This window comes from Pan troglodytes, chromosome 11 (genome assembly GCF_028858775.2).
Source record: "Pan troglodytes isolate AG18354 chromosome 11, NHGRI_mPanTro3-v2.0_pri, whole genome shotgun sequence".
NCBI classification, from domain to species: Eukaryota; Metazoa; Chordata; class Mammalia; order Primates; family Hominidae; genus Pan; species Pan troglodytes.
In genome coordinates this window covers 11,968,251-11,983,800 of record NC_072409.2, presented here as the reverse complement: position 1 = coordinate 11,983,800, position 15,550 = coordinate 11,968,251, and the positions used below count along the sequence as shown (strand labels likewise).

Below are 15,550 nucleotides of genomic sequence, written 5' to 3'. Positions count from 1 at the left end.
GGATGTTACAGAATTAAGAGGGGATTTAGCAGTCCCACAGATCAGCTTTCTACCCAACACACAAAATCCCTCCCTAGCTCCCCAGCAAGTCGCTGTCTGCGTCTAGCCCCTTATGCTGTGACCACCGTGAAAACATGTGCAGACATTTGATTATGTTCACCTCAAGTCTTCTCTTATCTGAACCGCCACTTTTGCTGCAGTTCTCATGTGCTGGACACCATACTGGGCTCTGAGGGTGCTGGGCAGGGTGCTAGGATGAATAGAAATGGACAGGATTGTGCCTTCCTGGGCTATCGAACCTGATGGCTGCTTCTCCTTTCCCTCACGTGGTCTGGCTTCACGTTCCCTCACCACTCTGGCCTCCTTGAAGGCCCCCGGGATGACCCTCTGGGAAGGTGGTTCTGACTCTGAGTGCCCCACTCAAGCTCCAAGTAGACCAGGGTGAGTGACTCATCCGGGCACCAGGACTGCGGCACTGTAACCTTATAATGCTCCGTTTAAATAGTCAGATCACGTCATTGACTTACTCACCTACAGCCGCCTTCTTTCCTGTCTCCTGCTGTTATTCCACGCCTCTTCCATTCCATCCAACACAGTTGGGTTTTCGGACCTACACTACGAGACTCTTCATGGGTCTCTAGTGAACTCCTTCCATTACATTTGGCCCATGATCACAACTTTTTGAGACTTTACTGGTTTTCACTCTGTTATCTGGTTTGTAGACTGCCCACCTTGGCTTCCCATCAGGCATGCATTAGATGAGCATACCCTGTGTGTCTTCATTTGAGTCATTGATCATGCCCTGGGCACCCTTCACAGGGGTCACTTAAGGTTAGCATTGGTCTCTTAATCAGCTTCTTGAATGTGTGGTTCAACCAGTTATGGATTCTGCTAACCTCCACAGTAGCCAGCTGTATTTATCTATCTTGTGTACATGGATAACATGAGAAAATTTGTAAGATGCTTTGCTGAAATCCATATTATTTCAGCCTGCTTTAATCTTTGATATACTAGATTTTCTAAAATAAGTGGGATTTGGTGGGCAGATTATCTGCTTAGCAGAGTCTTGCTGGTCCTGGTGGCACTTGCTTCTCTTTGGAGCCTCCCTGTGCTGGTGAGAAGGGCACTGTGAGAGCCCCGCTCCTCGCGATTCAGCTCCCACTGTGAGCTTCAGCCCATGGGATCCTATCACCTCCTCTTTCTTTCCTCTGAGTTTGTTAAAATCTGTTTTCTAGGCCATGTGTGGTGGCTCACACCTGTAATCCCAACACTTTGGGAAGTCGGGCTGGGAAAGTCACTTGAGGCCAGAAGTTCAAGACCAGCCTGGACAGCCTGGACAGTGAGACCCCCATCTCTACAAAAAATAAAAGTCTATTTTCTAGAAGAACATAGGGAGCATCTGACTATGCCCCTCCTTCTGTCGTGAACTCTCAGACGGTGGTGGTCTGTCCTGAGGCTCCCGTCTCTGTCGCTTGACCAGACAGCTCCTCCTTGCAGTCAGGATTAGGTCAGAGCAGGTCTCCTCATCTCTGCTGCTGGTCCAGTCAGGAGCACGTGGGCCGAGGGGTGGAGCGAGGCCGTCAAAGTCCTGAGGGCCCCCCTTGCTGCTGCCTCTTGCTCCTCAGACATTTCAGGAATGCGTCTTCCTTCCCTCCCAGTGGCTGCTGTGGGGCATCCCGCAATGATCTCACATCTCATCTTTGCCTCCTCACTAAGGTGTTACCACTGAGCCTGCCTGAGGGCCAGAAGGTGCCCTCACCCAGGCACCTCGATGCCTGCATGTGGAGCAGGTTGGCCATGGGCCCCACCAACTCCCCAGGGTGCCCCAGAAGGTCTGGGAGGGAGGGCTTCACCTCTGGAGGGCAGATGTGAGGAGGGCCTGCAGACGAACAGGAAGTGCCTCTGAGGGACTTCAGGGCCCACTGGGAGGCAAGGTGAGCACCCTGCCCGCTCCCTGCAGTCTCTCAGTGGCTAAGGGAGGGCCTTGTCCTAATCATATGTGGGTGTGTGTATGCATATGCATACATATGCACTTATAATGGAAATATATAATTCATACCTTACATATTATATATACAAAATGTAAATCTGCCGGTTGCGGTGGCTCACGCCTGTAATCCCAAGACTTTGGGAGGCTGAGGCGGGCGGATCACAAGGTCAGGAGATCGAGACCATCCTGGCTAACACGGTGAAACCCTGTCTCTACTAAAAATACAAAAAAATTAGCCAGGCATGGTGGCGGGTGCCTGTAGTCCCAGCTACTCGGGAGGCTGAGGCAGGAGAATGACGTGAACCCAGGAGGAGGAGCTTGCAGTGAGCCAAGATTACGCCACTGCACTCCAGCCTGGGAGACAGAGCGAGACTCCATCTCAAAAAAAAAAAAAAATGTAAATCTATAATCTATGTAAAGGTATATTTTTACATAATATATGTGATATATATATATATATATATATATATATATATTTATTTGTGTGTTAGGCTGTTCTTATATTGCTATAAAGGAATACCTGAGACTAGGTCATTGATAAAGAACAGAGATTGAATTGGCTCTTGGCCCACGGTTCTACAGGCTGTGCAGGAATCATGGCACTGGCATCTGCTTCTCGGGAAGCCCCAGGAAGCTTCCAGTCATGGTGGAAGGTGAAGGGGGAACAGGCGTATCGCATGGCCAGAGCAGGAGTGAGAGAGAGGGCCAGGGGAGGTGCCACGCACTTAACCAGATCTTGTGAGAATCACTCACTACCGTGAGAACAGCACCAAGCCATGAGGGATCCACCCCCATGACCCAAACACCTCCCACCAGGTCTCGATCTCCAACATTGGGGATTACATTTTAACATGAGACTTGTCAGGGACATATATCTAAACTATGTCAATATATGTACAAAAAATGCTATTGTTGATATCTAAGTTTTACAAGTGTATAGTCCATTTTCATACTGCTATGAAGAAATACCTAAGACTCCATAATTTATAAAGAAAGAGAGGTTTAATGGACTCACAGTTCCACATGGCTGGGGAGACCTCACAATCATGGCAGAAGGCAAAGGAGGAGCAAAGGCATGCCTTACATGGCAGCAGGCAAGAGAAGCATGTGCAGGGGAAACTCCCCTTTATAAAACCATCAGATCTCATGAGACTTATTCACTCTCATGAGAATAGCATGGAAAAAACCCACCCCCATGATTCAATTACCTCCCACTGGGTCCCTCCCACGACTCGTGGGGATTATAGGAGCTAAATTCAAGATGATATTTGGGTGGGGACATAGCTAAACCATATCAACAAGTTACTTTTTTATCCTTGATTTTTATTTAAAGCCCTAAACTCAGAGCAGCCAGCCTGGGCAACCCATTCTTCCTCATCTCCTCTGCTGACTAGCAAGGCAAGAGCGCAGCGTGACAGGAGGCCTGGCTACTGTGGTCAGAAAGCCAGGCTTACAGGACCACCTATGTTTCTAGATCCTTCTCTTTCAAAGACATGATCATCAGTTGGAAGGAGAAAGAAACACACGCTCCTTGTGGGAGCAGGGAGAAACTGCTTCATGGGTGAGGGGTTTGGCTTTGGAGCGATGGAAATGTTTTGGAACTAGATGGAGGTGGTGATCGCACACCATTGTGAATGTTCTAAATGCCACTGAATTGTTCACTTTAAAATGGTTAATTTTATGTGAATTTTTTAAAACATTTCCCTCCCTGCTTAGATCTTCCCAGTTCCTAGAAGTGATTCCCAGGCTTCTGCTATCCATGGCTTTCATCTGCAGCAGCAGCAGGCGGGGTAGCAGTGAGCAGGGTCCCCAGGTCCTGAGAGAGTTAGGCACTTGCCCCAGGCTGGAGCCCCCTACCCAGTTCCTCAGATCCCCGTGCATGGGAACAGCAGCCCTCCCTCTCCAGCACAGCCCCTGAGCCCCCAGGCCCTGCCCCTGGGCTGGGGACCTGGAATGCAGAGGTGACTCGCACATGCACCTACAAGAAGAGGAGAGGAGACACGGGCCTGGCCAGACCCCAGGGAGGGCCTTGGGGAAGGCATGCTGCAGGAGAGGCACTCAGAAGACTGGGAAGGACAGTTGAGGTACAAGCATAGAGGGAGGAAGGGATGGGTAAGCCGGGAAGAGGGTCAGGTGCAAGGGGCCAGGGCCTTCAATGCCAGTCGAGACCCCCATCTTGGAAACCCTGCCCTTCTCTGTCCATTGGAGGCACAGGCAGTACTGACAGCCTCTGACTAGGGAGGCCTCCCATAGGAGGAGCCCCCTTCCTCTCTGCCACCCCCAGTACTTCCCAGCCCCCTCAGTTCCTCGTGTAATCAGGTCTTTGCACATCACCTTACCACCTTTGTAACACACAGGATCCCTAGACATACAGTGACATGTAGATAGAAACAACTGTCACCAGTGAGAGGCAGTTCTTCACTCCTAAATACTAATAAGGTCTTTAAAACATCAGAGGCAGAAAGTCTGGGGAATGAATGGTGAGTGGGTTCTGCAGGGGAGCAATTGCCAGGGCCTGTGCACAGTACCTGGGCGTGCAGAGAGGACTCTGCTGTGGACCCTGCTGTCTGTCTAGCAGGCAAGAGAAGCTGTGGAAGAGGTGGATGTGGGCAGAGAGTGGGAAGTGAGGACCATGACAGGTGAAGAGTGGGCTTCGGGACTTTACTGGGGAGGTCAAGTAGCCTGTACTATCCAGAGCTTTGGGGCCACTGCTGCCTACCTTTGTGACCCCAGCAAGCACCGACTTCTCAGAGCCTCTGCTTCCCAATCTCTAAAATGATCAAAAGTGTTACGAGTGCCCGGCCCATCTCAGCAGCACTAGGAAGGGCATGGAAGTCAGGTCGGGCAGATGGTGGCGGGAGCTGGCACACCTCTTCCTGGATATCCAGTGGGACTCGACTCTGCCCTTCTCTAGAAGGCTTTGTGGCTCTTCGAGACTCCTTTATTCATTGCTGAACTTTTTCATCTGTGAAGCAGCATACACGCATAGGTACTTAGAGTTCACACGCAGGTCTGCACGCGGGATGTCCTGAACGAGATTGAGGCCCAAATGCGGGACGTACTGAATGAGATTGTTTGGGGCCTTCCCCTCACCCCACTTTCTGGGGAAGTGTTGCCTGTTGGGGACTTTTGTCCCATCTCTTCCGTCAGCTGACAGCAGGTTGCCAGCACCACCTGAAATGGGAGAAGGCCTCTGACCAGGAGTCTCTATCTAAGTCCAGCAGCCACACTGGGCAGCGGCCCTTCCAAGAGAGGAGGGCGCGGGGAATGCAGTGAGTGCCGCCACCTGTGCTGTGTCTTTTTCTTCATGCTGATCCAAGAAGGTTTCGTTTCTTTCCTTCCCTAAAATAAAGCGTGAGCAGAGTTCTATGATGTTTTATCCCTGTATGAACGTAGCATGAGCCATTCGGCTTTTCTTGCTGGTTGGGAGGATCCGTCCCAGGTTTCTTCTTCTCTTATGTCCTTTCCTCTTGCTTTGCTGCTTTCTGCTTCTGCTACTCTTCTTTGTTAGGACTGAGAAAAAAAAAAAACATGACCACTGACGGTTCCAGAGAAGTCATCATTCCAGGAGACACTGGGGGAAGCAAAGATTGTTGGTCCCGGGAGCACACTGCCCGCCGCTGCCCCCATGCTCTACCTTGCTTCCATTGTGCTCACTCCGTTTCTCCCTGAAACCACAATTTACTGCATAGCCACCACCTCAGGGTGTGGCCACCCCTGACTTCGGGGCTCCGCGTCCCTGCACTCATGACCAGGCCCCTCACAACTGCAGCTGCATGTTCCCGACTCTTCCCAGACCTAAGGGAGAAGCCGACACTGGAGAGGCCCCTACCACTGTCCCAGCAGCCACATGGCTGCCACGTTGGCTCTGTGAATGCCGGCATCACGTCTCGTCCAGTGTGACCTGTTCCTCAATGTGGCAGGATTTCCAGTCCTGGTGTGGCACCAGAGTCCTCCTCTCTGAGGTTATAATTCATAGAGAAGTGCTCACTTACGGAGGCACACCCTGGGTCGTTTCTGTCCGTGTGCTTTTGAAAGCGATCCCCTGGGACAGGGCGGAGGGAGGGGTGGCCACAGAAAAGGAACCAGGCCCCTGGTTTCTCCGTCGTTGCGTCCCCGTTCCATGCCCTTTTTCTCGTGTCCTGTTAAAATTGAGCACACTGGTGAGCCTCGAGTCAGCCCTTGATGCCCTGGGTCTGAGTGACTGAGAGCGACAGCCACTGTTGCCCCCACATGCCAAGCACCTGCTCTGTGCCAGCGCTGGCCAGGTGCCCCACACACTCCACTTCTGATGCACAGGCACCCTGTCACGTAGGCGGCGCCATCTTTTTAAATGTGACTTCAGTTTTTCGTCTTTCAACTTCAGTTGCTCATCTGCAGTCACCAGCTGGGATTTGAACCCAGCCAATCTGACTCCTGAGCTCCTCTTTCCTCCCACTTAGTCTTTTCCCCTGAGCCCAACAGCACCTTAGAGCATGTCTAATGCACGTGCTTACTGCCTTCATCTCACTGCAGCCTGTCCCTGCCAGCTGTGTCACCTTCATCCTGCTGCCAGCCCCTGGTGACTCTCCCGTTACAGATCAGAGACCAGACTCCAGGGGTGGAGAGTAGGGGTTCTGGACCAGCCGCTCTCTGCTCCTAGAGCTCTTGTCTACACAACTGCCTGGTGCTCAGGGGATGACGAGGCGCCTGCCTCTCTCAGTAGGTTGTGTGTCCTGGCAGCAGGGGTGAGACCTGTCCTCTTTCAAAGCTCCAGCACATCTGTGCTGGATGTCACCTGACTCCATCCAGTGACGGATTCATATTCTCTGTTTCGACATCTTCAGTTGCTGGACAACTAAATGCCATCTTCAATACCTTTAATGCCATCTTTTTTTTTTCTTCTTTTGCAGCAATGGATGGTGTGCCTTTTATGATTTCAGAGAAGTTTTCTTGTGTTCCAGAAAGTGTAAGTTTTATGCATGATCGCCCTTCCCCTCTGCCACCCCCCAGCCTGAGGTCCCTCCATCCTGATTTACAAGGCACGCAGAGCTGTTCTGGCAGTACTCACGCCCCTTCCCCTACCGGAATCTTGTCCGCCTGCGTGTCCTCTCTCCCACTGGAAGCTGAACCCTGCAACCCAGTGACAGGAACTCCTGAGGTTGGGGGGTGGGTCGTGTGCATCTCTGGCCCTATCAGCCAGTGCCCCATGTAGTAGGTGTTTTGAGAAATGAAGAAAACAACAGCTGGGGGATGGGAAAGTAGCAAGAGGCTGTCAGACAAGCTCAGGTGCACTGAGCCTTTGCCATACCGCACGTGATTAACCCGACCTGAGCTTCCCTGGTTGTGAATGTTCTTTGTCTCCCAAGTCCAACTTAGTAAGTTTTGTTCTTTCTTACTTAAGGATGACAATTTCCTGTAGAAAGGAGGCTGCCTCGTTTTCCCATTGTCATAGCTGCATTCTGCGCTCTGACACGGAGGCCGCCATGCAAATGTGGTGCCTCTAGCTGTGGTCTCCTGCCCATGCCAGTCCAGCATGGACCCAACCATCCACATCAGCACTCTCGCGCAGGCCAGGCTTACGCCATCTTTTTATCAGAGGGACCGAGTGAGCTGGCCGGGACCAAAGGCCAACTTCAGACTGTGAGGGGCGGCCACCCTGCATGGCAGTGGGGTCTCTGCCTCTCACTGCTAGGGTCAGCCCTCCAATGGCGCCAGCCCCCAAGGTGGCAGTGGCCCCCTCCCAGCTGCGCAGGCTTGCCCCACGCTGGCTCAGCAAACCCGTTTCTGGTTTTGATCCTTTCTGCAGAAGTTGGCCTTGACTAGCTAATAAACATGAAGGCCCCAGCTTGGGCACAGCTAAAGAATCCTTCAGTGTTTTTCTTGGATCCAGCTTAAAACCACCCGGCTTGCGATTTGACCTGCTCTGTAGTTTCCATTTTCGTGAAATAGAATAGGCCTCCTCTGAACCCTTCTGGTAAGCAGCTTAATCTTGAAAAATGCTCGTGACGTGACATGCGGAGCTCCAGGAACTTCAGCCGACTCCACGGGGCCGCGTTGCCATGGCGACGCTGGCGCCTCTGCCGCCGTTCCCTGGGAGAGGCAGCTCTGTCCTGCTCACCAGCTCCAGTTGGGAGAATTTAGTGGGGTGGTTAGAGCCTAATGACACAGCAGCTGCACCTCTGCTGGGTCGCGGGCAGGCGGCCCCGCTCTCGCACCCCTCGTTTTGGCAGCACAGAGAGCACCACACTGTTCCGTGGCTACCGGCAGAGCAGCCGCGAGCGGAACGTGTGACTCGGTGGCCCCGTCCCAAGATCGCCCTCGCGAATGTGCTGCTGCCGGGCGCTGCCACCTCGGCCAGGGCTCCAAGGACACACACCCAGCCAGGCCCGGTGCCCTGCGCTCCCTGCTCTTCTCAGTGCAGCGCCCCGCAGCCCCACTACGGGGGCCGCCGCTTTTAATGGACGAGGGAATGAGGAAGGGATTTAACCCGCAGCTGCATCGCCAGGAGGCGCTGAGACTGGTTTTGAGTCTGGGTCCTCAGGCTCCAGAGCCGGCCTCGCAGGAAACCCCTGCTGGCTTCGCGGAGGCTCCAGCTCCACTCCCATCCCTGAGCTGCTGCCCTTCAGGACCATGCGGGCCCTGGGGTTCTGTCGAAGGCCCTCAGGTTTAGCCTCGGCCCCAGGAGGCTGGGCCAGGGACCCCTCTGGGGAGCACAGAACACTCATGTGCCCAGTAGGGACTCAGACCAGGAGCCACATGGACTGGACGCCCTCTGCCCTCCGAGCCTCTGAGTCCAGGCTTCTATGGGCCTCTAGCTCACTCAACTGCCATGTGTATTTGATTTTTCATGCTGTCTGTTGAAAAGCCAGCATTTTTTTAAGTCTCCAATCTTCATGAAATTATAAAAACTCTCATTAAAATGCAATGTTATCATTTTTTCCACATCGATTTCTCAAATGATAATTGATGGGCAGTTGTTTCATTTACCTGGCATTTCCAAAGACCTGGAATCCCCCCAGCTCCTACCCTGGATTCCCCCTAAGGAACTCTTCCTCCCTGGAGTTCCTTAAACCTCCTGCCTTACCCAGACACAGTGGCTGGGCGGCCTCCGGGGAGAGCTTGGGCACCTCCGGTTTATAGCTGCAGCGAGAAAGAGCAAACCTTGCCTGCGTGTTCTGCTGGCAGGGGGAGAAGACAGGTGAAGCAGGCCAGCCACGGTCAGTCCTCCAGGAGACCTGGATCCCCCTGGGTGCCACAGACCACAACTAGGCAAAGATCCCACAACGCAGCACAGGGGCCAGCACCTTGAGGGCCACATTCCTGCAGCAGGCTCTATCATCACTTCTCCTGCCACCCCCACGCGTGACCGAGAGTCCCACTGACTGTCTTCCTGTGGAAAGTGGGTAGAGAAACGCTAGATCACACCGTGGCTTGAGGTGTTACCATTGTCATGCATAAAAGTAAGTGTGGGAGGAGCATTTTCCAGCTATTTAAAAGGGCAACTTCATCTGTGTTTTCAGATGCAGCCCTTTGATCTCCTGGGAATCACCATCAAATCTCTAGCAGAAATCGAAAAAGAGGTAAGCAAGCCCTCAGGGGAGGGGAGGGCAGGCCTGGGCCATCGCCTGCACACCGGCGTCTCTCGTGTTCCCCTAGGGATCCACTCCAAGACAGGGACAGGTGGAGGTGTTCCGTTCTCTTCTGAGAAAAACACTTTCGTTTCACCCAAATGTGTTTCTTAGATAAAGTAACTCAATTCTAATGTATTTCCTACTTCCAGTCAAATATGACCCACATCTTGTCTTCTCTAAGTCAGAATGTTTTACATGACAGACAGAGCCTCAGTTCTCCTTTTTTAAAAGAAGTCTCAGCTTTGGGAAGGTGGAGGTTGGAGGACAGGCACCAGGTTGACTTTTCTTCCTCCATTTGTTTTGTTTTATTATTTGCCACCAGGAGGGGTTTCGGGAAATGACCAAGCGTCTCCACAATTTAGGGGCAGGTCAGGGTACCTTCCACTGTGCTTCATGAGGTCAGGGTACTGTCCACTGTGCTTCATAAGGTCAGGGTACTTCCACTGTGCTTCATGAGGTCAGGGTACCTTCCACTGTGCTTCATGAGGTCAGGGTACCGTCCACTGTGCTTCATGAGGTCAGGGTACCTTCCACTGTGCTTCATGAGGTCAGGGTACCGTCCGCTGTGCTTCATGAGGTCAGGGTACCTTCCGCTGTGCTTCATGAGGTCAGGGTACCGTCCGCTGTGCTTCATGAGGTCAGGGTACCTTCCACTGTGCTTCATGAGGTCAGGGTACCTTCCACTGTGCTTCATGAGGTCAGGGTACCTTCCACTGTGCTTCATGAGGTCAGGGTACCTTCCACTGTGCTTCATGAGGTCAGGGTACCGTCCACTGTGCTTCATGAGGTCAGGGTACCTTCCACTGTGCTTCATGAGGTCAGGGTACCGTCCACTGTGCTTCATGAGGTCAGGGTACCTTCCACTGTGCTTCATGAGGTCAGGGTACCTTCCACTGTGCTTCATGAGGTCAGGGTACCTTCCACTGTGCTTCATGAGGTCAGGGTACCTTCCACTGTGCTTCATAAGCTGGAACACATCTGGCAGCCTGCTTTCAAACAGTTCACACATTTTCCTAATAAAAAGGAAACCCAGGACTGGCATGCGGATGATAACTCTGAAGAAAGGGAGTTGAGTCAGACCACCAGGGCCCTCCTGTTTCCCTAAGACAGCACGGGGTGTGTGGCTTCTCTTCTGTAGAGCGGGTGGTTAAGCAGTCACACGCCACAGCCAGCTCTCCTCCGAGAGGAACATTCATCTCAAAGATGGAAATGGTAGAACCATTTCAATATTCTCCATTCCTTGGGGTTTTCTCTTGTGTACCCAGCTAGCAGAAGCCGGCTGCATTATTGAAAGATGGCTGAAATCAAGCAAAATTGAATCAGTGTAGTACAACAAATTTCTAAACCTGTCATAGCAAAAACAAGACAAAAAAGTCCCCCTTTGTCTTTGATTTTCAGTAAATCATAAAAACCAACCTGATTGTCATATATAGATTTTTTTTTCTTTTTTTGATAACTCAGGGAAAAAATGGCTGGCTGGGACATTAGAAACATAGGTGTGCATAAAATTTCACACCTGCCCTTCTCAAAGCAGGGGAGCTGTGGGTGGCTGTGAAGTCCACCTGCTTATGGACACCCCATTTGCATGGGGCCCTGCGTGTGGTGCAGCCCAGGGTATGTGAGGAAGGCCTCAGAGGAGCTGCTGCTGCCACAGGTGGTCACCAGGGCAGAGGTTACACTGACATACCTCCAGACCAGCCCACTCCACTGTGGACAGGGGCAAGTCACATACCTGCTGTTTACCATGGGGTCACGGCAGAACCTGTCTCACGGGGTGCTTTGTGATGCCAAATGGATATAGGTGGGACGTGCTGGCAGCAGCGGCCTCAGCGTCGAGCCATCTCCCCTCCCGTTCTGCTCCGGCCTGCCTGTGGGCCTAATGGTGGCACCGTTTAAGCACCTGCTGTGTGCTCAGCCTGGGGCCTGAGGCTTTCCATACGTGATCACTGGTTCCTACCCCAGGCCTCATTCCTCCCTGTGTCGTGGGGAAAAATGGAGACTCCGAGAGGTGGAGTAACTGGCCAAAGACAAGGTGGAGACCCAGTGTGTCGTGCTCCAAATCCTCTCCACTGTGACGCAAAGTGGCAGCTCTGTGTCCTTCCAAGGGGGCTCTCTAGGCTGGTGGCCAGTCAGTCTAGTTCCTTAACCTCGGTGGGCCTTCGAGTTGCTGGGGTGGGGTGAAGTGGGTGACGGTCCCAGTGTGGGGTCCAGGGCGGGTGGTGGGAACCCTGCAAACCTTATTCTCTTCCCCACTCTAAGGACTGAAATCTGTGATTCATTACAATGTAGTGTCTCAATGTCGGGCCTCCGAGTCACAGTGTGGCCACCCCCAGGAGGTGCAGAGCCAGGGGTTGGGGCACACCCCGGAGTCAGTGCCTGGCTAGAATCTCAGATCTTCCACTGACTTTTCTGAGCCAACATTTCTTTTTCTGCACAATCAGGATAGTAATAGTAGTGCTTAGTCCAGAGTCTATGTGGGTTTAACTGCAAAGGTCCAGTGAATGGCCTGGACCAGTGCCTGCCTCAGTGCTGCTGGCTGCCACTGTTATCACAGCCACCACCATCACCATCGTTACCGTTCTCCTTGTCCACAGAGAAGGGCGTGAGTCGGCACAGGCCCACCCATTCCACTGTCCCGCTGCTCTGTTGCTGGGGCTGAAAGCTCCATCCCTGTGGACCAAGGCCAGCTGTATTTCTTGGGTTTAGTGACGGGTTAAAAGAAAAACAGGTCTAGGCCAGGTGTGGTGGCTTACGCCTGTAATCCCAGCACTTTGGAAGGCTGAGGCAAGCAGATCACCTGAGGTCAGGAGTTTGAGACCAGCCTGGCCAACATGGTAAAACTTTGTCTCTGCTAAAAACACACACACAAAAATAGCCAGGCTTGGTGGAGCACACCTGTAGTCCCAGCTACTCAGGCAGCTGAAGCAGATAGAAATCACTTGAGCCCAGGAGACGGAGGTTGCAGTGAGCCGAGATTGCACCATTGCATTCCGGCCTGGGCCACAGGGCGAGACTCCGTCTCAAAAAAAATAAATAAATAACAAAACAGGTCTGTATTTGCTATTGAAGTAAATTAAAGTCGATGTAAAGAAATGTGGGAGAATGGGGAGAGGTTAGAACCTTAAACAGGGTAGAAAACCATAACAAGTATCACTGCAGTGGAGAGCACCACAGAGTTTTTCATTTAACCTGAGGACTTAAAAGTTCCTTATACCAGCCATTGGCATGCACAGCCATTCGCGTAACGCTGATGTCTACACACTCTGGCCAACGGGCTCCTTCCGCAGCCATGGCAAAGGCTTTTCTCCGTAAATAAACCTGAAGTTGCTTCTTTTAGCCACTGAACTCGGCATTGCTCGTGGGAGTTGGGGGCTCAGGGAGAAGTGGTGCCTGGAGCCAGAATGACTGGCTGTCACTCTTGGACTCTGCAGGTTTGGCCCTGGAGTGGGCTGTGTTCCCTGGGTCAGGATGAGTTTGATTTTGTGCCTTCCATTTATAACAGGTCTGGCTGCCCTTAGTGAGGGGCATGGGGGTGGAGAAGTCTCTGCTCAGAAATTTGCTTTGCTCACTGTAAACCTTTGTGTTTTATACCATTAAACCAAAAAAAAAAAAAAAAAATAGAGTAAATACAAGTGGGAGACTGCTTTCAGGTTCAGGGGCACAGACCTTTGACCGTGCCTCCCGCTTGTCCAGAACAGCTCCCCAGGCTCGCCCACGATTCCCAGACAGGGTGGAGAGCCTGGCATCCAGGGAGAGGCTGCTCTGTGCTGGGCAGGTGCTTCCCTTCAGGATCCCTCTGCACCCCGTGGGAGGAAGGGGGGTCCACCCATTTACGGAAGTCTGGACTCAAGAAGTTAAGTGACTGGCCAGATTCCCACAGCAGCAACCCAGAGCTGAACAGGGGTCTGAGTGTGACCCTGGCTGAATACATGACCGTCTTCATCTACTAAAGAGTGGTCCCAACTTGAAGGGAAATAGAAGTGTGAGCCCTGAGGCAGCACTGTCCTGTCCTTCCAGAACTGCGGTGAGTGTCCCTCCTGCCAGCGTTAACTGTCCTCACCATGTCCTGCCTGAGGGATGTTTCTGAATCGAAGCCGAAGCACAGTTGCCACCATTTGGCTTCAGGGACGGTCACCCTCCAACAAGCCGTGTGACCCTGTGTATTCTGAGCATGGAGGTTAGGGACATGGGCAGCCACAGGGAGCTCCCCAGAGCCAGCCAAGCAGAGCTGCCTCCACCCCCACAAGGACACAGATGGCCTGGCCTAGGAGCTGCCCAGCACTGACTGACAAACAGGGTGTCACTTGGTTGTGGGTGGGTGTCCCTCAGCCCCCAGCATCCTGAGGAGCCCCAGGGAGCATGCGCTGCTGGGCCCGGACAGCCAGGCTGCCCTGGAGAACTGGAAGGGGAATGAGCCCATTCAGATGCCGGTGTCTGCAGGGACCCTCATGGGCTGTGTAGGCAGTGGACAGGACACAGCCTCCCAGTGTGGATGCCTGGGGTAGGGGACAAATTTGCCATATAGGCTTGGCTCTGGGGCATGTTCCCAGGCCCCCTCACCCCAAAGTGGAGCACAGGCCTGCTCATCCCAGCCCAGCGTGCCACACAGCGCGGCAGTCAGGGCACCTGGCAGCTGGTGGAGCGTGGTTAGATGTGGCTGCCCTGCTCTTCACCGGGGTCTCCCCAAGAGTCGTGGTACCTGATGCACTTGGGTGAAATTTCACGAAAAATGCCCAAGGACGGTCATGTTTTAAAGTTAGAATCAATGGGTGCGCCATTGAGCAAATTTTGAAGAAAAGGATCTGTGGAAAGACAGAAAACCTGTCACGATTCAGACGTGCTCCGTGATGGCGTGGGTGGGTGAAAGTGAAGGAAGCCATGATTCATAGAGAAACTCCAACTCCAACGCCGTCACCCTGCTGGCTCCCCATGACAGAGCAGTGGCCTTCTGCCTGGCCATCTTCCAGCAGCCATGTGCTCCTGCCACCTCCGTCACCTCGCACCCAGAGCAGGGGCTTTGCTGTCCTCCCAGGGCCCGCATACATGAGTCCCAGGGATGAGGAAGTGAATTTTTACCTCATCGTCCCTCAGCCAGGGAGGTGACCAGGGACTGGTCAGTGGCAGCCTCGTGGCCACCGTGGGCAGTTTTCTGTTCCCCTCCCCTCCAGTTTGGCTCTGCAGGAGGGCAGTGGGTGACCCGGTGGGGCTGTTGTCCCAGTGAAGCCCTTACGGTTCTCCAGACAAAAGGCTGTCTGTGTCCCAGAGCCTGGAAAGTGTAATTTCGCAGCCAGCACCCGTGATGAAGCATCTTCTCTGGGCGTGAGGAGATGGGTGTATAAATATTCTCTGTCTCTGCCGCTCTTTATTTCCCTGGTAAGCAGTTGCCCCATTTCTCTAGCTGATGGATTCCCCATCGCAACCAGGGTGGGAGCTGCCTGGCTCTGCAGTCCAGGGGAGAGCTTCTAAAATAATCCTCATGTCTTGATTACCTGTGTATCCTCCCTCCCCACCCACGGTCCCGCCCTGGCATCCGTGGAAGACCTCACCATCCTGGTCAGGAGGCAGCAGCCTTGGGCGTAGGTTTCATGCTGTGTGCTTAACTACCCGCAAGCCTTGTGAGAACAGGAGTGAACCATTCCTGTAATGACAGGGCACCGGGCAGTGGAGAAGTCCGGAGCGACTTCCAGCCCCATGCGGAGCCGTTTCTATCAGCTGCCAACCTCAGCAGAAACCACAGTGCTCCCCGTTCCCTTCCAGGAGTGCCACCATCAAAACCGCGGCGGAGGACGCCACACATTAGCCTGCCGCACTCCTGGCGGAGCAACAGCCTCCATTTTCATTCGACTTTAAAGCCGAAAGATGAGGGAGGGTCTAATTAGTAAAGGGATGCTCTAATATTAATCACCCGCTTAAAATTGACAAGGGAGGCAGTTCATTTAACCACTTA

At 53.0% G+C, this 15,550-nt stretch overlaps 1 protein-coding gene across 2 annotated transcripts in view; it reads left to right on the top strand.

Moving 5' to 3' along the window:
• Positions 1–15,550, top strand: part of MVB12B (multivesicular body subunit 12B) — a 179,530-nt gene that overhangs the window by 147,677 nt on the left and 16,303 nt on the right. For both annotated transcript variants that reach the window (XM_024345885.3, XM_016961671.4), the window contains exons 8-9: positions 6,883–6,938; positions 9,493–9,552. In XM_024345885.3, the coding sequence (XP_024201653.1) occupies positions 6,883–6,938; positions 9,493–9,552 (116 nt within the window). The remainder of the gene's footprint in view (positions 1–6,882; positions 6,939–9,492; positions 9,553–15,550) is intronic.